We start from the raw sequence: 21,749 nt of genomic DNA, 5'->3' as shown, positions 1-21,749 counted from the left end.
TCCGTGCCATCGGGGAAGCTTGACAATCACCCCCTCCCCTCCTTCATCCAAGTTTATAAAGCCCTGAACAACCTGGCTCCAGGGTGCCTCAGGGATCGCACGAATCCTCATAGATCCCATCTCAATCACCGAGATCCACAGGAGTGTTGTTTGCATTCCCTAAGTTCACGAGAGTCACTTGACAACAAGAAACACTTTGGTGCTGTGGGTCCAGTCCTGTGGAACTCTCTGCCACTGGATATTCAGCAGGTGCCTTCTGTGCCAACAGTTAAAACACCTGCTAAATTCCTTTCTATTCCTATGCAAGCAATTCAGGAGAACATCCTTCCACGATGGTTTTCTGATGGTCTGCACTTAACATTTTATTACTTTAGAGCAGGCACCCCCAACCTTCGGCCCTCCAGATGTTTTGGGACTACAATTCCCATCATCCCTGACCACTGGTCCTGTTAGCTAGGGATCATGGGAGTTGTAGTCCCAAAAAGTCTGGAGGGTCGCAGTTTGGGGATGCCTGCTTTAGAGGATGGTTTCATTGCTTTATCCCGATTTGATGATTTTTTACGAAAGAACGGTAGGCAAACATTTTCCGAAATAAATAAGTGCACTTGCCCCAACAGTGTTGCAAGTGGCCTTGATTAACCAGAGAGCGGAGATTCAAGAAGCAAAAAACTTTATTTTGGGCTGGGTGAGAGAGAGAGCTGCCGTGTGGCGCATTATGTACAGCGGGAAAGCGCGGAGAACAACACAAGAAGAACCAAATGCGACTGAGTCTGTGTCCCACCGCACACCCCAAACACCAGTCGTTCCTGCAGAAGGTTCGCGGCAAAGAGTTCGCTGGCGGAGGCGGAAGATCGGCAGAAACGGGTGGCGGGGAGGCAGCCCTCCGATCCGCCTCGTTCGCCGGGAGGAAAGAAAATTCCCAGAATCCTCTGGGCTTAACTGGGACAAAGCTGCCAGCCAGCCAGCCAAGGTAAGTACCGTCCGTTCCCAGGTGTGCTCCCTGCAGAAGAGGGGTGTAGCCAACTTCCGAAAGGGCCTGCTCAGTCGCTGTCGCTGCCCTCTTCGCTGGACTCGGACGGGGCTTCGCTGGCGCTGGCCTCCCCTTCCTCCTCCTCCTCCTCCTCGTGGTTGGAGCGGTCCTCGCTGCCGCTGTGGAGGGGGCTCTGGCTGCTGGCGCGGCGCTGCTGGCGCCGGCCGCCCCCTTCCTCGTCCTCCTCCTCGTCGTCCTCCTCCTCGCTGCCGCTCTCGCCTTCGTCGCGCTGGCCCCCCTCCTGCTCCGAGTCCTCCTCCTCGTCGTCGTCGCTGCCGAAGATCTCCTCCTTGTCTCGGGCCGCCCGCTCGTCCTCCTCGCTCTCCTCGGCCGGAGCCCCCTCGCCTTCGCTGGCCTCCCGCTCGCTCTCGCTGGCCGAGCGCCCTTCCTCCTCCTCCTCGCCCTCCTCCGCCTCGCTGGCCTCCTTCTCGCTCTCGCTGCCTTTCTCCGGCTCCTCGTCTAGGGCGAGCGGGAAAGAGAGAGAGGTGAGCACACGGAGGGCAGGGGAAAAACGGGGGACAGCTTGGCTTTTCAGGGGGACCGATTGCGTTTCTTTCGAAGGGGCTCAAGGTGGCAGCACATGACTCTTCCCCCTCATTTAATCCCAAAACAACCACCCTTTGAGGTAGGGTAAGGGCTGAGAGAAGCAGTGGCTATTCCCCCCCCCCCCGTGGGGGCCACAGGGTAAGCTTCACAGCCAACAGGGAGGATTTGAACCCTGCTCTCTCCTCGCCCAATGCTCTAGCTCAGCCTTTCTCAACCTGTGGGTCCCCAGATGTTGTTGAACTACAACTCCCATCACCCCTAGCTAGCAAGGCCAGAGCTCAGGGATGATGGGAGTTGTAGTCCAACAACATCTGGGGACCCTAAAGCGGGAGGACGGGCCAGGAACATCCGTTTATTATTTTTTAAATAGTTTTTTTATTAAGTTGTACAGTTTTATATTCAACACAATCCTTTTTATCACAAAAAGTATATATAAATCCCTATCCCCTTCACCCATGACTTCCCTCAACTTCCTCTTCTGATTCCTTATTTACTTCTCCTGCCTGTTTTATTCTACCTTATTTTTATAATCTCTTAATTTGATATTGTTACAATCTTATCGCTTTTGTACCATACTTTTCCGTATTACCTCTTGCCCTTTATTATTTCCCCATTATTACATCTTGACCTTCATGCTCGTTTTCTTGTTAAGTGTTTACTCAAACCCTGCTAGTGAGTCCACATCTTCACAATATTTCTGTAAACACAACATACAGCAGATGCTCGGGTTGCGAACGTGATCCGTCCAGGATGCACGTCCGCAACCCGCAGCGGCGCGTCTGCGCACGCGCGTTGTGATTTGACGCCTCTGCACATGTACAAAGTGCAATTTGGTGCTTCTGCGCATGCGCAAAGTGCAATTTAGTGCTTCTGCACATGCGCAGCCGCCAAAACCCGGAAGTAAACGGTTCCGGTAATTCCGGGTTTTGGCGGTCCGTAACCCCCAAAAACACACACCCTGAAGCGTCTGTAACTCAAGGTATGACTGTATACGGTTCCCATCCCTTTAAATGAAGAGGGTATCGATGGAAGGCAGGACCTCCCCCCTTAAGAAACAGGGATGCCGCTGCGCCAGCCAATGAGGCAACAGCGATGGAGCTGCTTTGGAGTGTTCCACCAGGGGCCAAAACAGGGGGTGTCCTTTAAAGCAGAGGCTGCAAATTCCGCAATGTGGCCGCCTGGCCACACAGGGATCTTCAGCAGCGAGCACAGGGGGCACCAGGGAGAGATTTTGCCAAGCCGGCACCTACCTGAGGCTTGGGCCTCTTTGCCCAGGTCCATCTCCTCCTCCTCCTCCTCTTCCGGCTCGTGGTTCTCCAGCTGGGCTTTGCGGGCTTCCTGCAGGGGACAGAGCTGCGAGTTAGGGGGCATTTGGGGAAGGAGAAATCGCCTCCCGCTGACTTCCAGCAACTCCACTGGCCTTCCTGCCAGGGCTGGAATCAGAGGGAGGTCAGAACAAAGAGGCAAGGCCTTCCACCTAAGTCTTCTCCTCTCCCAGATGTTTCCCAAGCAGTCTCAAGTTGCACCTGCACACCTCTGGCTTCTGTTCTGCCCTCATCTTGCATGTTCTTGGAGATCAGAGGAAAGAGGAACTTGTTGCAACAGGAGAGGGAGATACCCTGGATAATTCAGCATTTTTGACCCCCTTCCTCTGCTTCAGCCTCAGAGTCTGAGCTGCTCCCTGTCACAGGTTCCTCCTGCTCACTAAACCGTTGTCCCGTCTGTATCCAGCATCCCCTTCCAATCTCCCTCTGACCGCTCCGTCAACCCCTGGGGTTCAGAGCCTTCCTTCCTTCCCTTGGGGGTTCCCCAGCCGGTGCCTCCCACCACTCCTTGTCATCCAGTCAGTCTCCACCCCCATCGTTCTGCCCAGACACTGAGGTCCAGCGCCGAGAGCCTTCTGGCGGTTCCCTCCCTGCGAGAAGTGAGGTTACAGGGAACCAGGCAGAGGGCCTTCTCGGTGGTGGCACCCGCCTGTGGAACGCCCTCCCACCTGATGTCAAAGAGAAAAATAAGTACCAAACTTTTAGAAGACATCTGAAGGCAGCCCTCTTTAAGAAGTTTTTAATGTTTGATTCTATTTTTAATATTCTGTTGGGAGCCGCCCAGAGTGGCTGGGGAAACCCAGCCAGATGAGCGGGGTATAAATAATAAATTATTGTTATATTACTATTATGACACTTCCCCAGGTTCTGGGTTCACTTAGCCCAGGGGTCAGCAATCTAAGGCCCATGGGGGTCGTTTAACTGGCCCACGAGCCGCCCCCAAACCAAGCCACCCACTCGGCGAGTCCCTGCGCACTGCGCCAAACCAGCACAACATGGCGCAGGGACTTGTGTCAGCAGAAATTGCGTCTGCGCATACACCGGAAATTGCATCTTTGCAGACGAAGACGCCAGAAATCGCATCTGCGCAGACACAGATGCCAGAAATCGTGCCTGCTCATGCGCACGCGCAATCTGGCTCACAGAGGGATCTCCACTGGAGTGAACCGGCCCAGGCGATTTAAACCTTGGCAACCCCTTACTTAGCCTAACCCGGCCAAGACCAGCCGAAGGGTCGAGCACTCTGCCCCCTCAACAGCGGCTGATGGGATTCCCCTGAGAACCTACAGTGGTGCCTCGCAAGACGAAATTAATTCGTTCCGCAAGTTTTTTCTTATTGCAAGTTTTTTGTCTTGCGAAGCACGGTTTCCCATAGGAATGCATTGAAAATCAGTCAATGTGTTCCTATGGAGACCGTCCGGGGACAGAGGGGAAGCGCCGCGCGCCTTCCCCTCTGTCCCCTCTTTTGAAGCAAGGGGCGGAGGGGAGAAGATCGCTTCTCCCCGTTGCAGCCCCTTGCTTCAAAAAGGGTCCGGGGAGAGAGGGGAAGGCGCGCGCCTTCCCCTCTGTCCCTGGAGATTGCGGGGCTGGCAACGGGGAGAAGCGATCTTCTCCGCGCCGCCCCTTGCTTCAAAAGAGGTCCGGGGACAGCGGGGAAGACGCGCTGCGCTTCCCGCTATCCCCGGAGCTTGCGGGGCAAGCTTCGTTTTGCGAAGCAAGCCCATAGGGAAATTCGTCTTGCGAAGCAACTCGAAAACGAAAAAACCTTTCGTCTTGCGAGTTTTTCGTCTCGCGAGGCGTTCGTCTTGCGGGGCACCACTGTATCTAGCAAGCACGGTGGGAAAAGCCCTCTTCTCTCCTGACTCCCCCCCCCCCAAGGTATAGACTGCTTTGGAACATGGAGGCTCTACAGAACTGCCATGGCCAAAAGTGCTCTTGGAACTTAGGAACCCCAAAGGTACCAGTGAGCAGAGGCAGCTTCCTTCCCAGGGGGGCAGACTTTAGTCATCCGTCTCCCACCCCAAGTCCTCCTTTCCAGAGAATTTCGACCGGAAGAGAAGGCCTGGCCTTCAGAGATTGAGGTGCACCAGACCCCAGGTGCCAAGGACCGAACTAGATTTCCGTATCCCTAGTGGTGGCCGATATAGTTAAAGTTATGGTTAAAGCTATGTATAGTTCAAGCTCTGGTTTTCCCAGTAGTGATGTATGGAAGTGAGAGCTGGACCATCAAGAAGGCTGATCGCCAAAGAATGGATGCTTTTGAATTCTGGTGCTGGAGGAGACTCTTGAGAGTCCCATGGAGTGCAAGAAGATCAAACCTCTCCATTCTGAAGGAAATCAGCCCTGAGTGCTCACTGGAAGGACAGATCCTGAAGCTGAGGCTCCAAGACTTTGGCCACCTCAGGAGAAGAGAAGACTCCCTGGAAAAGACCCTGATGTTGGGAAAGATGGAGGGCACAAGGAGAAGGGGACAACGGAGGACGAGATGGTGGGACAGTGTTCTCGAAGCTACCAGCATGAGTTTGACCAAACTGCGGGAGGCAGTGGAAGACAGGAGGGCCTGGCGTGCTCTGGTCCAGGGGGTCACGAAGAGTCGGACACGAGTAAACGACTACCGTATTTTTCGCTCTATAACACGCTCCCAACCATAACACACACGTAGTTTTTAGAGGAGGAAAACAAGAAAAAAATATTCTAAATGAAACAGTGGATGTATGATTTTTGTGGTTCATGCTGTGGCCACAGACATGTGATCTGATAGTGAATTTGGGGTGACCCAGTGCAAAAATCCTGAGGATCCATGTGGATCCGTGCTTTGTAACCACGTTTTAAGTGGGGATGGAAGGAAAAGCACTCAAGGGATAAGGAGCACGCGTGGGGTGGGTGGTAAGGAGCTTTTCGGGGAGCTGAGCGGGGAGGAGGGAGGGAAAGAGCACTGTTGCTTTAAAGGTATACTTAAGGTATTTGCCCTGTGCCTGGGTTTTTTCCATTTAACAGTTTGCAGCCTTTTCCTTCCGCTCCTTGTTTTGAGGCAGAATAGATTTGAGCAAGTGAGGAGGACTTGGATTGCAGGGGATTCGCCATTAGCTGTGTAAAAGCGCTCCTCCTTGCAGCCTGGACGATAAGCAGCCACCAGCAGCAATAGAATGGAGCACAACAAAGCGGTAGGGGCACTAGGACCCAGACAATGCTCAAATCTATCCTGCCTGAAAACAAGCTGCTCCCCCCCCCCATCAGCTGAGACGTGGGGGATTTGCGAAGTTTTCCCCTCTCCCTCATCCCCAGCCTTTTTTTTTACTTCCTGGTTTTCACTGCGTGGCTCAGAGCTAGAGGTTGGTTTTATTTTGCTGCTGGTTGCTTAAATTTTATCTTTCCTGCTGTCCCTCTGCAGCCTCATTGCTCTGTTTAGAGAGAGCGCAGACCTTTGCTAGCGTCTGTCCCTCCTCCGTGTCCGCTTTGCTGCCATGGCTCTCCTTCCCTCCCTCCTCCCCGGCTCCAGGTCGCTTTAAAGCAAAGCGAGAGCCTCATAGAGCGTGTAAACGGCTCCCGCTTTGCTTGACTGACGGCAGCCATGGCTCCGATCCGTGCATTCGCTCCGTAACACGCACAAGCATTTTCCCTTACTTTCTAGGAGCAAAAAAGTGTGTGTTTTGGAGCGAAAATTACGGTACACAACAACAAGTGGTGGCCGATAGCCAGTGGTTTGCCTCTCCTCTCTCTAGGAATTGGTTCTAATTCCGTCAATGAGCCTCGCTTCCATTAAGCATCCGGCCAGCTCCAATGGCCAGAGCGGGGCAGTGAGATGGGGTAGAAACTCGAAGGAACATTTTATCATACGTGGTGGGAATGTAAGAAAGTAAAAAACTTTTGGGAAATGATATATAACGAGTTGAAAAAGATGTTGGAATATACATTTCTAAAAAATCCAGAAGCATTTCTACTTGGCGTTATAGGTAAGGATATTAATAGACAGGATGTAAAATTGTTTTTATATGCAACAAGAGTATTGTTAGCCCAGAATGGAAGCAAGAAGAAATTCCGACAAAAAAAGAATGGCAGACAAAATTAATGGGCTAAGCAGAATTGGATAAAATGACAGGAAGGATTCAAAACCTGCGGGACCAGAGATTTGCAGAAGATTGGAAGAAATATACGAATTATTTGAAGAGCAACTGTAATCCAACAAATTACGCTAGCAGGACTACAAGAAGCTTTGTAAGGGGAAATATACGAAGTGTTACAAAGAAGAGAAAGAAGAGAGATATTAGATATGAGACTTAAATGTAATAGTGAAAATAAGAAATGTAAATTAAATGAATAGATTGGAAAATTTTCAGATGCGACTGAAGTAAAAAAAAATGTAAAAGTACGTGCAATTATTGTTGAAAATGATATGTTGAAGAGCTAATAAATTTTTTTTTGAAAAAATAAGAAAAAAGAGATGGGGTTGAAGCTCAGAGCCAGGATTCCTGGGTCCCCTGGGTTCCTCCACGCCAGCCTTACCTGCGCCTCCAGCTCCTTCTCGTTCATATCTCGGTGCTTCACCACCAGAACGGCGTTGGTTCCCGACTGCACCCCGGCCTTGGCTCGCCGCTTGCTCAGACGCACTCTGCGACGGGGAGGGAGAGGTTAAGGAGGGAGCAGGGGCCCGACTCCCTCTGCGCATTTACACATGCCCTGGCGGCAGGATACAGCCCTCGAGTGCCGGTGGCGTGCTGCACAAAATTGGGGGTGGCGAGGGGCTGGTTGCATGCCAGGACCGCCTGCACCGCTTAGCGGGGTCGCAGTGGTGGCCAGCAGAGGGAACACAATGGGGTATCTCTGGGGAGGCCCTTATTTCATAAATTCAAAGTATTGGAAGGGACGCCCAAAGGTCATCCAGCCCACCCCCTGCCACGCAGGACTTGCAGCTCGGATGCAACATGTGCCAGGGGGAAAGGACTAAGAAGAAGAGGCTGCTGGATCAGGCCCAGCGCTAGTCTCACAGTGGCCAAATTCCCCAGGAGTCTAGATAGACTGCCTCTGGACCCAGAGGTTCCGTGAAATCCTAACGTGCCCATGAAGGGAAACCCGTAAGCAGGATTTGAGTACAGGAGCAACTCTCCCCTACTGCCGTTTCCAGAAACTGGCGTCCAGAAGCATTTATCTGACCAGGGTGGCAGAGGCCCTATACAGCCCAGGACCCTCGTACCTACAGGACCGCCTCTCCTGGTATGTCCCACGGAGGACCTTACGGTCTTCAAACAAAAACATCTTGGAGGTCCCGGGGCACAGGGAGGTTAGGCTGGCCTCAACCAGAGCCAGGGCTTTCTCGGCTGTGGCCCCGGTCTGGTGGAACACTCTGTCCCAAGAGACCAGGGCCCTGCGGGACTTGACATCTTTCCGCAGGGCCTGCAAGGCGGAGCTGTTCCACCAGGCCTTTGGTCAGGGCACAGCCTGACCCCTTCCTTTGGTAATTCTTCACACAACTCTAGCCCAATGGTTGCCATTAATTTGACTCTGAATTGATTTTAAAACAAATTGATTTTAGACTGTTGTGTTACTTTTATTGTTGTTAGCCACTCTGAGCCCGGCTTCGGCTGGGGAGGGCGGGATATAAATACAAAATAATAATAATAATAATTATTATTATTATTATTATTATTATTATTATTATTATTATTATTATTATTATTATTATTACAGCTATCATGGCAAGTAGCCACTGATATCTTTCTCTTCCTTCATAATTTGTTTTTGTTTTGCTTTTGTCTTTGTTTTCGTTATGTGTTTTGTGCTTCTGTTTTGCATTTTTACACCGCAAACTTTCATCTTCAGCTGAAAGGCAGTATACAAAGGGAGCAAACAAGACAAAAAATACATAAATAAAAGTGACTAATCCTCTTTTAAAGCCGTCTTCGTTGGTGGCCATCCCTGTCTCCTGTGGCAGGGAGTTCCACAGGTTAATCATGTGCTCAGTGGAGAAAGGCAAAAGGCTGGATGGATCTAGCCAGCCCTGACACCACCACCAACACCGTGCCCCCAATTGCCCCAGACCCTTTTACCTGGAGGCCCCCCTGGCCACCAGAACACTCCCCCCCCAAAAAAAAACCGGCTTCACTTTCTCCCTCCGCCTCACCTGGTCTCCAGTTCGTTGTAATAGACCCCGTCGCCCTCCCGGAAGATGAAGAAGTAGTTTTCTTCGTAGCCCTTGCTGGCTTTGTTCTTGACGTTCCAGTTGTATTCCCGGGCGATCTTGTACTCGTACCTGGAGGAAAGGGATAGAAAGAAAAGGGTGAGGGCTTTGCAGCACCCCCATATTCATTCCGAGGTGTTCTCCTGCCTCCCTCCAATAATCCCATCGGCTGAGAGGGCAAACGGTTCTACCCAGGCTCCTTCAAAATATAAGCACAGAACTGTCATCTGGTCCAATGCAGGAATCACAGCTGAATCCCCGAAGCATGGCCTCTGTTTTAAAACCACCAAGGAAGAGCTGTTCTTCTGTTGAACAGCCCTTGGTGTCAGAAGGTCTTCCCCAAGGTTGGTGGTGCTATTGCTTTTAGTGTTCTTTGATTCCTTCAGGCAGCAATCCTTGGATGTCAAAGTGATGGCGACACAAATTTACAGTGGTGCCTCGCAAGACGAAAAGAATCCGTTCTGTGATTCTCTTCGTCTAGCGGTTTTTTCGTCTTGCGAAGCAAGCCCATTGAAGGATTAGCGCTATTAGCGGCTTTTAGCGGCTTATCTGCTGATCAGATTAGCTGATAAACGGCTTAGCGGCTTAGAAAAAGGGGGGGGGGAAAAACCAGCAGGAACTCGCAATACATTGTCGTCTTGCGAAGCAAGCCCATAGGAAATTCGTTTTGCGAAGCACCTCCAAAACGGAAAACTCTTTCGTCTAGCGAGTTTTCTGTCTTGCGAGGCATTCGTCTTGCAGGGCACCACTGTACATAGAAAAAGAGAATGATGAAATTGGCACGGTTGCTTCTTCTAAGGGTCGGGTGCAATTGCTATCTGCACCATCAAAGAGTTCTGCTGAAAGGTCTTGCCCCAAGAAGGACGACAGCTGACGTACCGTATTTTTCGCTCTATAGGACGCACCGGCCCATAGGAGGGGGAGAACAGAGGGGGGAATTTTTTTTCTTGTTCTCCCCTCTAAAACAAGGTGCGTTCAAGGTGCATTCACCCAAAGCCTCCAGAGCGCAGCGGGAATTCCCGCTGCACTCTGGAGGCTTCAGGCGGCTACCATCTCCAAGCTAGAAAAGCAAGACCGTCTTGCTGCTCTGGCTTCGGGGACAGCCTTTGTAGCCCCTGCAGGGCAGCGGGGTGAAGCCATCCCCAAGCTAGAACAGCGAGACAGAGCGCTCCGCAGCGCTCCGTCTCCCTGTTCTGGCTTTGGGCTTAGTCGCACAGCCTGCATTCGCTCTATAGGATGCACACACATTTCCCCTTAATTTTTGGAGGGGGAAAAGTGCGTCCTATAGAGCGAAAAATACGGTAAATCCAGCAGCATCCCAGTCTGTCAGGAAGGTTCTAGGAAATTTGAATGGGCCTTTAACAACAACAACAAAGAGCAACTTCCCAAAGGGAAAAAAGTCGTCTACGAAAAAGGCTACTGAAACTGCAAACATGAGTTGAAAGCAGCAGCATGGTTCCTGAAGGCTATCCAGAAATGGAGACCCTCTTTTCCTATGATCCTTTAGACTTTTGAGAGTTTTGAAGTTCCCGAAGACCACAGGCTGAGCCACACGCCCCTGACTGGAGTTCCTCTGATGGTATTTGAAAATGCCGCTGACAGATTTGCAAGCACAATCTCTGTACCTGTAAAAGAGCCTTCCATTTCATTGAGCTATGATACCCTGCAGTCCACTCTAGATTTCCTGGCCACTTTGGATGAATTAATAACTGATCTTCCCTCTCCCTTATAATATGTAAACAGGCGACTATATGGAAATGGCGGAAATGATTGGCAGAATTCGAGATCAGGGAGAAGAGCTTGTGGAGGAAGATTGGAGGAAATTTAAAACTTATTTACAGAAACATTGTAAAATTTTTGAATGCTGATGACGTGGAAATGAACTGATGGGGTTCTAGCACCAAGGTAAAATGTAAGATGGGATTGATAATAGATAAGTTAAACTGGATATGAATTTGCTGAACTAAATTTTAAGAAAAGGGATACAAAAAAGGGAGGCGTGAGGAAGTCAGGAAAATAAGTTAACTAAAGAGAAATTTAAAAAGAGGGAGTTTTGTTTTCTTTTTTATGTGCTTCCCCCCCTTTCTTCCTGTCTTTTTTTGTGTCTAATGTTTGTATTTTTGTATTTTGTAACTTTGTATTTTTCTGTTTTTGTATTCTTTTGAATCTCCTTATTGATAAAATCTAATAAAATATTATAAAATATATATATATATAATATGTAAACAGGCTTAACTCTTTTTAAGCTGAATTTTGAGCAAGCTGTGTTAATTTTCATAATAAAGGACTTGGATTAAAATCGCAAAAAAAGAAATAAATAAAGTCCTCCCCAAATGTTTATTTGGGATTTCCTTTCTTAAACTTGAAGCCACTGGGTTTGAGCCCTGCCCTTCAGAGCAGGAGAAAACAAGTCCCCGCGTGCAGAAAGGTAGTGTGTCAGGGAGACGGCTTGGGCAGGAAACACGCCTGACCTGTTGGTTTTCCAAGTGCGGGGATTTTTAAAAATAAAAGGTCTCCCCGTAAAGTTTTGCTTTCTTAACCAGACAACCCGTGCGCCCTCCCGGTTGGTACACATACACGTCCTCGGGAGCGTAGTCCATCTCTTCGTCCTGGTCCCGTTTGCGTTTGCGCATCGTGTCGTCCACAGGGAGGAAGTAGGCCACAAACTGGTTCCCTTCTTCGTCCATCATGCCCCTGGAATTTGGGGGGGGGGGGAGAGAGAGAGAGAGAGAGAGAGAGAGAGAGAGAGAAAGAGAGAGAGAAAGAGAGAGAGAGAGAGAGGAAGGAAGGAAGGTTATCTCTTGCATGGAATCCAGTAGCAAACCAGTTTGTCATGGAGAGACTGGAGTTTGGCGCATAGCTGTCAACTTACAGATTTGAAAATAAGGGACCAGCAGCCTCGAAAATAAGGGATCAGCAGCCAAAATAAGGGATTTTCCGAGCACAGGCATGTTCAACTTCTGAGCCCCTCCGAGCCAAAGGCAGAAAGCCCAGCCAGCAGCCAAACGAAGCCTCAAGCGGTGGTTCCCACAGCGCAGCAACCCGGCAAAGGGGATGCAGCAAGGAAAACCACCGTCACCTCTCTGCTGGGAAGCGCTGAGCAAAGGCGAGTCCCCAGGCAACGCGGCCGATTTGATCAGCACAAGGCATGCAAGCTCCACCCCCCAGTCGTTCTGAGACTCCTTATTGGGTGAGCAACGCAGCCAAGCAACATAGTTGGAGCCTCCCTCCTCCCTGGCCGGCAGGGAGGGAGGGAGAGGAGCTGCTTCCTTTGAAACCCGGGAAATTTAAGGGACATCATCAATAAGGGACAGCAGCGGGACACGGCGCTGGGATAAGGGAGTTTCCCACCAAATAAGGGACGGTTGACAGCTATGGTTTGGTGGCAGGACACCTGCCCGGCATGCAGAAGGCTTCAGGTTCACCCCCCAGCACAGCTTCTCCAAGCGAGGCTTGGAAGAATTCCCGTCTCCCACGAAGAGAGCTGCATTTCCATACCTGATCATGGCCTGGGACATCATCTCGAGGGCGGCTGACCCACTGGTGTCCTTGGGCGCTGGGTCGGAGTCGAAGATGACCTGGGCGCAGGGGTTGATCCACATCTGGCGGAGGGCGGAAGAAGAACAGGTTACGGCACGGCAAGAACCCTCCAGAAGTGGCACACAGCTGGCAGGGCCTCATCCCCACCCCTCCAGGACATAGCTGTCAACGTTTCCCAATTTTTAAGGGGCATTCCCTTATTCCGAATAGGATTCCTCGCAAGAAAAGGGAAAAAGTTGAGAGCTATGCTCCAGGATTTGCCCCAAACGGGCTTGACTGTGCAGTCCGAGGAGAAGAAATGAGGGGCTTCTGCGTGCAAAAGCAGGGAGTGGGTGCGAGAACCAGGGCGAAGAGGTTCTGCGACTACTACTCCACCCCTTGAGTCTTACTCTCCTCTTAGGCAGAGGGGCCCGGATTAAGACCTTTAGAGGCTCTAAGCACTTAAAAATATTTTGGTGCCCCCATATATATCTGATCCAAAATATACACAATTATAAACCACGAGATAAAATTTTACTTTTCGAAACAAGACGAAACCTACAGTAACATGGAAAGTAATGTTTCGTTTTTGTATACAGTTGTACCTTGGTTGCCGGACGCCTTGGAACTCATACATTTCAGCTTCCGAATGATCGAAAACCAGAAGTGAGCATTCCGGTTTTCGAATGATTTTCGGAAGCCGAACGTCCAGCACGGCTTCTGATTGGCTGCAGGATGCAGGAAGCCTCGTCTTGGTTTTCGAACAGTTCCGGAAGTCGAACAAGACTCCCGGGACGCATTCTGTCCGAGAACCAAGGTACACGTGTACTTCTGCTTTATTTGTATTCGAAAAGCTTTCTCCTACTTTTTCCAACTGCACAAGTCTTTGATCAGATCCTCAAAACCATCTACTTCTATACTTAAAGGAGATAAGCATTCCGCCTGCCTTGTTGCATTGTTGTTCTGTTGGGGTTTTTAATATACCGTATTTTTCGCCCTATAGGACGCACTTTTTCCCCTCCAAAAATGAAGGGGAAATCTGGGTGCATCCTATGGGGCGAATGCAGGCTTTTGCTGAAGCCTGGAGAGCGAGAGGGGTCGGTGCGCACCGACCCCTTTCGCTCTCCAGGCTTTGGGAACGCATCCGCAGCCTAGGCAACCCTGCGGGAGGTCCCGCAGAGATGTCTAGACTGCGGATAGCAGCCTGCCGCCCAGCGCGAGGGGCGCCCTGAAGCAGAGCGCCCCTCGTGCCGGGCAGACATCCGCAGCGTGGGGAGCCCTGCAGGAGTTCCCCGCAAGGCTCCCCACGCTGCGGATAGCAGCCTGCCGCCCAGCGCGAGGGGCGCCCTGATGCAGAGCGCCCCTCGCGCCGGGCAGACATCGGCCAGCCCCACAAGCTCGGGGGACAGCAGGGAGGCGCAGCACCGCCATCCCGCTGTTCCTTGACCTGGTTCGGTTTCCCCGACCTGCTTTTGGGGGGGAATTAAAGGGAAAAAAATTTTCCTTTATTTACCCCCCAAAAAACTAGGTGCGTCCTATGGGATGGAGCGTCCTATGGGACAAAAAATACGGTACTTCGGCTGAGAAAAGGAACGCCAAGCTGAGCAATTTGTGACCACTAAATGTTAAAAATCCAGCCATGGAAAATTTCTGTGGCTTCCCCCCCTTCCCTTGATGCCCAAAGCAAGCGCTTGTTTCGCTCAGTGTTTCATCCATCTTTGCCAAGAGCCCACCACCTCTCTAATCTCGCTCTCCCTGCCTACGGACCTGTCGCAAATAAACAGGAAAGGAATTTTCGCAGTCGAAAAACCATAGGAACCGAGCAGGTGGAGAGAGGCCTAGTGGCGAGAGCAGGACTGCTGTATACAAAGCCCAAACATCTTAGATCCAACTGCCCCCCATACATAGAGTTAGGGGTCAAGAGTTAGGGGTATATGCACATATGTGGTGGGAGTGTATTTGTGTAAAGGAATATTGGCAAAAGATTATAAAGGTTATTTCTGATGTATTTCAAGTTAAGACAGAAGTCAATAGAGAAATGCTTATCTCAGGAATACTGGAGAATAGTAAAATAGAAAGAAAAGAGCAAGATTGGTATAAAATTATGATCTTAGCTGGTATGCTTGTTATTGCATCAGGATGGAAAGAAAAGGATAAATGGACAATGGAAAAATGGAATGACTATGTTTTTGAACATATACAATCTGATGTATTTGAAGAGGTAACGAGGGAAGAAACAAGGAATAACAAAGGTCAAAAGATTTTGAATAAATGGGCAAGTTATAGGAATTGGATAGCACGGGGGGAGCCAACCCAAGCATCCAAATTAGAATGACTAAACTGTGCACATGGTTAAAGATTTGAAGAGAGAACAAGTTTTTGGGGGGAGGGGTAAAGGGGAGGGAGGGGGGGAAATTAGGATAAATGAATAGGGACAAAAGAATATACTGTTATGCATAACTAATAGGAGGATGATTTTGATGTATGTTATAGTTAGATTTTTGACTGATTTTTTTGTAAGTTATTCGATGTCCCGGGAGGAAAGAGTGATTATAAAGAATAATAATAATCAAAATAAAATAAAATAATCCAACTGCCCCTTCCCTCAATCTCACCTTGAAGTCAGGGAAGACGGGCATGACCTCCACCGGCGTGACCCGAGGTTTGCTGTAGTGCTGAGCGATCTGGAGGCAGAATTTGGGAGTGAGAAATGTGGGTGAGCAGAGGCAAGGACACCAATAAGCTTCTTAAAACTGCGTCCCCAAATCCCCCAAAAGCATCGTCCTCCCAAAGGGAGACAGGAAATAGATTTATGCTGCCGCCCACCTCTGCATTTCCTGGCCAGGTGGACAGCTTCAAGCTCTGAGTATTGTGTTTTAATTAAAGGGATGCGGGTGGCGCTGTGGGTTAAACCACAGAGCCTAGGACTTGCTGATCAGAATCCCCGCGATGGGGTGAGCTTCCGTTGCTCGGTCCCTGCTCCTGCCAACCTAGCAGTTCGAAAGCACATCATAAGTGCAAGTAGATAAATAGGTACCGCTCCAGCGGGAAGGTAAACAGCGTTTCCGTGCGCTGCTCTGGTTTGCCAGAAGCAGCTTAGTCATGCCGGCCACATAACCCGGAAGCTGTATGCCAGCTCCCTTGGCCAATAAAGCGAGATGAGTGCCGCAGCCCCAGAGTCGGCCACGACTGGACCTAATGGTCAGGCGTCCCTTTACCTTTACCTATTGTGTTTTAATGCTTAACCTGCGCTGTAACCTCAGGGTGAATCCATCAATCATCATCACCATCCCGTTTACAAAAGTGCAACAGTGAGAGGACAGCGGTTTCATTTCCCCCAAAAAGGTACCACCCCGGACAGCTCACCGACTTCTGAGCATCCTCAAAGGTCTTCTCAATGGCCGCAATCTGGCTATCTCTGTCCTTGTAGATCTCTTCCTCTGTGAACTGTTGCTTGACAGACACACCAATCCTGATTGAGAACCAGGAAAGAAGTATGGATCAGAAAGGAGTCGTTTACCCAGGTAAAGGAAGACCACAGCGGTCCTCTGGAGGAACTTTGGGAAACTGGCTGAAACAGATCTTTCTGGAGGCTTTGAAGGCGTGGTCCAGAAACTCAAAGATTCACCACGTTCATCACTGTATTGTTGGGTTCTTTTTATGCTGAAACAGCAGCTTTTAAAAAACACGTTTAATTTCTACTCACTTAACCTCCGGCTTCTCATTGGAGACACCGTAGCGGTTGAACTCTGTGGAGATGTATTCAGTCTTCCTCATCCATGGCACCACTTTGGCATGCTGCTGGGATCTGCAAAGAAAGAGAGAGAGATTTTTATTTTTATTTTAGGAAGAATCCACGTGGGTCTCTTGTCTCCCTCCAGAGGCATTTCTGAGTACTGCAAGCCTCCCATTTCGTACAACCATGTTCCTAGCCCTCAAGATGGTCCGAAACACCTGTGAGAAAGACCTAGGAAGGAAAAGCTGCTGGGTTATCCTTGGCCACTCCTACTGGCAACAGAAACGTACAAGTTGCTTCATTTCAATCACTGAGCTACTTCATAGGACTTCTTCAGTACTGACCCCGACTTGGTGGAATGCTCTGTCCCAAGAGACTAGGGCCCTGCGGGACTTGACATATTGCAAGATGGAGCTGTTCCGCCTGGCCTTTGGTTTGGACTCAGTCTGGCCCTTATGTTTCCCTCCCCTTATGGTTTTGATCTATGGGCTGTTATTAAAGTGAGACTGCATTTTAAATTGTATTTTTAACCTGTATTTTGTTAACCCCCCCTCCATTATGTTATCATTGTGATTTTACTGGTGTTAGCCGCCCTGAGCCTGGCTCTGGCTGGGGAGGGCGGGGAGCGGGGTATAAATAAAATTTATTAATTATTATTATTATTATTGGCAGTGAAGAGCCCTCCTGCTGCGCAACGGGTCAGTGCAACTGGCTGTTAACCAGAAGGTCGGTGGTTCAAGCCCACCCAGGGATGCCTGCGGCCAGAATTACTGCATTGCAGGGGGTTGAGCTAGATGACCCCCAGGGGTACCTTCCAACTGTAGAATTCTATGATTCTAAGAGTATTTTTCCCACCTAACATATACCGTATTTTTCGCTCCCTAAGACATACTTTTTTCTTCCTAAAAAGTGAGGGGAAATGTCTGTGTGTCTTATGGAGCGAATGTGTGGTCCCTGGAGCCAAATTGCCCAGGAGCAAAAAGCAGATCGTGCTTTTTTCTTTTTGAAAGAGGGAAGTGGGTGTTGAAACAAAGCCGCTGATGGGCAAGCGATTGGAAGCGAGATAAGGGACACAACGGAGAGCAGAAAAGGGTTTTCTCGCAGGAGTCTGCAGTCGGAGGAGTGCTTTGGGGTTTAGGATCCCGGCCCAGGTGAAAACCATTACCTCTTGGAACTGGTTGGCGCTTGGATCTCTTCCTCCAGCAACTTCTCGTCGGCGGGATCCAGAAGAACTGCAAGAAGCCAAAGAAGGTGCAGCAGTGGTTAGAGACCGAAGGCTGTCACCCCTTATTTACACACCTAGCCTGGTCTAGCTATTTCAGCCAAATCCCCGGCAAGCGTCTCTGGCCAGACTTCCTGGAGTTTTGATTGTCTTCAGCACATCCATGACAGCCTGATACAGTCACATTAAGATGTACCAATCGTAGACAATTAAAGTGGGCTTTTTTTGCCATGGGCATCAACCCAGGCCTTGTGGGGAATTCCTTGCAGACAACCGCAGTGACTGGAGACAGTCAGCTCATGTAATGACCATAGGAGAAATGACCGCTGGGAGAAGCGAAGAGAGAAGAAACATCAGGGTGCATCTGCAGCAGCACAACTGGGTGCCTTTGTCAGCCCCAGCTGCAACAAAACATGTCTCTCCCATATCGGTCTCTGCAGCCAAAGTAGGTGCTGTAGGTAACTCTTGAACTTCGGTTTGACTTCACTCCTCTATTGCCTCCCGAAACAGACGGATGGGCAACCACATTTAAAAATTGGCATCCTAATACAAAACATATTTGTGTGTGACATCAAGCAGGTTGCACAATGGGAATCCAAAATGTATCAGTCACATCTCCACAACCGGAACCCACAACTGCTGTGCACGGTTATTAAAAAGGTAAAGGACCCCTGGACGGTTAAGTCCAGTCAAAGGCAACTATGGGGTTGCGGTGATCGTCTCACTTTCAGAGGGAGCCGGCATTTGTCCGCAGACAGCTTTCCGGGTCATGTGGCCAGCATGACTAAACCGCTTCTGGCGCAACTGTTACGGAAACCAAAGCGCATGGAAATGCCGTTTATCTTCCCGCCAGAGCGGTACCTATTTATCTACTTGCACTGGTGAGCTTTCAAACTGCTAGGTTGGCAAGAGCAGGGACCGAGCAACGGGAGCTCACCCCGTCGAGGGGATTTGAACCGCCGACCTTCTGATCAGCAACCCCAAGAGGCTGTGTGGTTTAGACTACAGTGCCACCCAGGTCCCGCACGGTTATTAAGATTTCCCGGTCCCGCAACTCCTCTCACCGTTGGGGTCGATGCGGTATGTATCGGGGTTGATTAGATCTATGGTGACCCCCAGGTCGGGTTCAGTCAGGAGGTCATGTTTGTGCTGCTTCTCGAGAGAGGTGGCTTTGTACTGTACAAACCTGGAAGGCGGCAGAAGCAAGAGGCAGGTCAAGCAGCGGAAAAAGCATAAGCCGAATTTCTTTTTTTAAAATTTTTATTTTTTAAAATTTTATTTGTTTTGCTACATCAAACATTAAAACAAACGAAAAAAACATACATCACACATACAGACAAAAAATAAATACATAAAAAAGAAAAATAATAATAAAGAAAACAAAAGAAAAAACGTCTCCTAACATAAGATACCAACAAATTAGGTTACATTTACTAAATAACACACACTAATTGACTTCCCTTCATCTCGGTTTCAGAATATATTATATGATTTTTTATCTGCAGTTTCTTTTCCTTAAAAAACTCTTTACATCACAAGTGTTACGTCATACCTACTGTAATTTTTAGATTTTTTACCTCTGTTTCCATGTATGTCATAAATTTATTCCATTCTTTGTTAAACTTTATGTCTTTTTGATTTCTTATTTTATGTGTCATTTTTGCCAATTCTAAATAATCAATTAGTTTGGATTGCCACTCGTTTATAGTTGGGATTTTTGATGTCTTCCAATTCTGCGCTATTAGGGTTCTAGCAGCCACTGTCGCGTACTGAAAGAGCGTTTGATCTTCCTTTTTGATTTCCTCTCCACATAAGCCGAATTTCAAAGGAAGAAAATTATTTCAAAATTTACAAGGACAAGCATTTTCCAATATTGCATGGGTATGTCATAAAAAAATGCCTGCACTGTTCTCCTACTAAAGGGCAGTTCTAATTATGAGTTTTAATCCGCAAAAATGTGCTTCTGAACACTAATTTACAATACGATAATCTTTATTGTCGTCCCATACAGAACAACGAAACTGAAAAAATCCACATCAGACATTCAGAAACCAACAAGCCTGCTATCCCAGCCTGGTTGATCCCCTAAAAACTCTGATACCCCATAATTAAATACAATATACTCCCATAGAGACTACCTTACACTGCTTTTAAAACCAAAATCGCATTTGGATAGAAACTGTTTCTTAGGCGGCTAGTCCTAGTCTTTATAACCCTGTACCTTCTTCCAGAAGGCAGAAACTGAAAGAGATTAGTGGGGGCATTCGCCTTTCTTTCTGGCACAGGGGAGAATATGAACTGGCAATATGCAGTTTCCACAAAAATAATCAGTCTTTAAATCTGCAACCCAATTTATTTGGGACACCTTTCAAAAATGCTGAATGGGCCTTGGCTTCCCATAAATGATGCCTAAAGCAGCTATCAGTAAACTAACAGAAAAGGAATAAAACAAGGCAATATAAAAATGTGAGCAGATAAAACAGTGCCAACTTAAAAGAGTTTTTGTGAAATAAAAAGACTATTTCAGCAACTAATGATTGCCCATTCACTTTTGTTTCCTCTGTGTAACTTTTCACATAAGCATTACACATCTTCTATGATCTATTTTTACATGCAGACTTAAGAGGTCATAACCATTCGACACTTTGCAGCCTGATAACCTGCAGATTTAACTTCAGAATTAACTCGCCATGCACTGCAGAAAAGTCAGTCTGGTCTGTTCAAGACCCCGGAGGATCCACTTTGGACGTGCTAATGTGCAGGAAATGACAGCCTCACATCTGAGCCTCTCATTGCTCACCTGTTCTGGTCAAATGGGTATGTGATGAACTTGGGGTCGAAGGGGATATCGGGGAGACTGTTGCAATACTTGACGCGACACACCACCCCTGACCTGCAAAGGGAAAGGAGAGAGCGGGAGGTGAGACCACTTGCCACGCTCCAAGCAAGAGGTGAGGGATGGCAAGGGAGTGATCTTTACCTCTCAGGAAGCGTCCGGTGGGAGTTGGGCCTGAGGAAAAAGAGACAGAGAGATGGGGTTACTGATACTTTAGCACAGAGATGCTGGCGCATAAGAAATGAGACTTGGTGGAACGGTTTAGTCAGAATCTCCTTTTGAATTCATTGGTTCAGGCTCACCCCCCCCCCCCCCCGGAGCAGGAGAAAGCAAGTTTGCACCACCTTCCAGGTGTCGGCCCTGAAGATACAGGTGAAACTCGACAAATTGGAATATTGTGGAAAAGTTCAGTAATTCAACTTAAAAGGTGAAACTAATATATGAGATGGACTCATGACATGCAAAGTGAGATATGCCAAGCCTTTATTTGTTATAATTGTGATGGTTATGGCGTACAGCTGATGAAATCAATGAACTTTTCCACGATATTCTAATTTTTCGAGTATTTGAAGATGGCCATATCATCTCCCCTCAGCCTCCTCTTTTCTAAGCTAAACCTCCTTCGACCGTTCCTCATCAGGCTTGGTTTCCGGACCCTTGATCGTCTTGGTCGCCCTCCTCTGCCCACCTTCCAGCTTGTCCATATTATGAGTGGCATTGTTCCTTACCTGTCTCTCACCCCTGGGTCCCAAGGTGGTTTTCAGCATCAAAACACAGCATTAAAAGCATTTTAAGACGAGTTAAAACAATAAGTTCTATTACTTTCTGTTTACTGATTTAGTCCTCACTTTATTTCTCAGTTTTTAACGGAAGCGACTCAAAGGGACTTAAGAACTGTGAGCTACAAGGCGCCTGGCAGAGGGACCCAGGTGTCCGGGCTCAGCCCCTCCCCCTCTGAGGACCCTTTGGGGGGGAAGTGCTTGGGGGGCGGGGGGGAGGGAGCAGGAGACCCCTCCCCACTCCCCACTCCCACAGGGGACCCAGGCGTCCGGGAGAGGGGAGTGACGTCACCCCTACCTGTGCCCGGGCTCTTCCCGCTGCGCCTGAGTCTGGATAGTTGGCGCCATCGCGAACCCCCCTCAGGAGCAACAGGCGACGCCAGTCAACGGGGGCGGGGCTTAATAACCTCCCCCCTTTTCCCGCTGGGAAATGTAGTTCGGGCTGCTACGTCAAGCCACTTCCGGGAAGAGGGGAAAACGTCGCAGGCTGCTTATGCGCGCGGGAAATCCATTGTTTGGCACCTACAGGTGTGAGGGGAAGTGCCAGAGCGCGAAATAGGCGCCCTTCCCTCACACAGAAA

The 21,749-nt window shown here is 49.1% G+C and overlaps 1 protein-coding gene across 1 annotated transcript; it reads right to left on the bottom strand.

Moving 5' to 3' along the window:
* Positions 1–653: 653 nt before the first annotated feature.
* Positions 654–21,641, bottom strand: PAF1 (PAF1 homolog, Paf1/RNA polymerase II complex component). The gene is made up of 14 exons (XM_081200420.1): positions 21,467–21,641; positions 20,534–20,563; positions 20,354–20,446; positions 18,618–18,739; positions 17,497–17,563; positions 16,302–16,403; positions 15,962–16,067; positions 15,211–15,279; positions 12,575–12,678; positions 11,654–11,770; positions 9,020–9,148; positions 7,405–7,510; positions 2,827–2,914; positions 654–1,489 (listed from the first exon to the last, which is right to left on the bottom strand). Exons 1-14 carry the CDS (start codon positions 21,514–21,516, stop codon positions 1,041–1,043), a joined length of 1,632 nt encoding a protein of 543 aa, XP_081056546.1. The 5' UTR covers positions 21,517–21,641; the 3' UTR covers positions 654–1,040.
* Between the last annotated feature and the right edge of the window lie 108 nt (positions 21,642–21,749).

This window comes from Podarcis bocagei (genome assembly GCF_964188305.1).
Source record: "Podarcis bocagei genome assembly, chromosome: 7".
NCBI lineage: Eukaryota > Metazoa > Chordata > Lepidosauria > Squamata > Lacertidae > Podarcis > Podarcis bocagei.
Note: the sequence above shows the minus strand (reverse complement) of the source record. Positions and strands in the feature narration are given on the sequence as shown.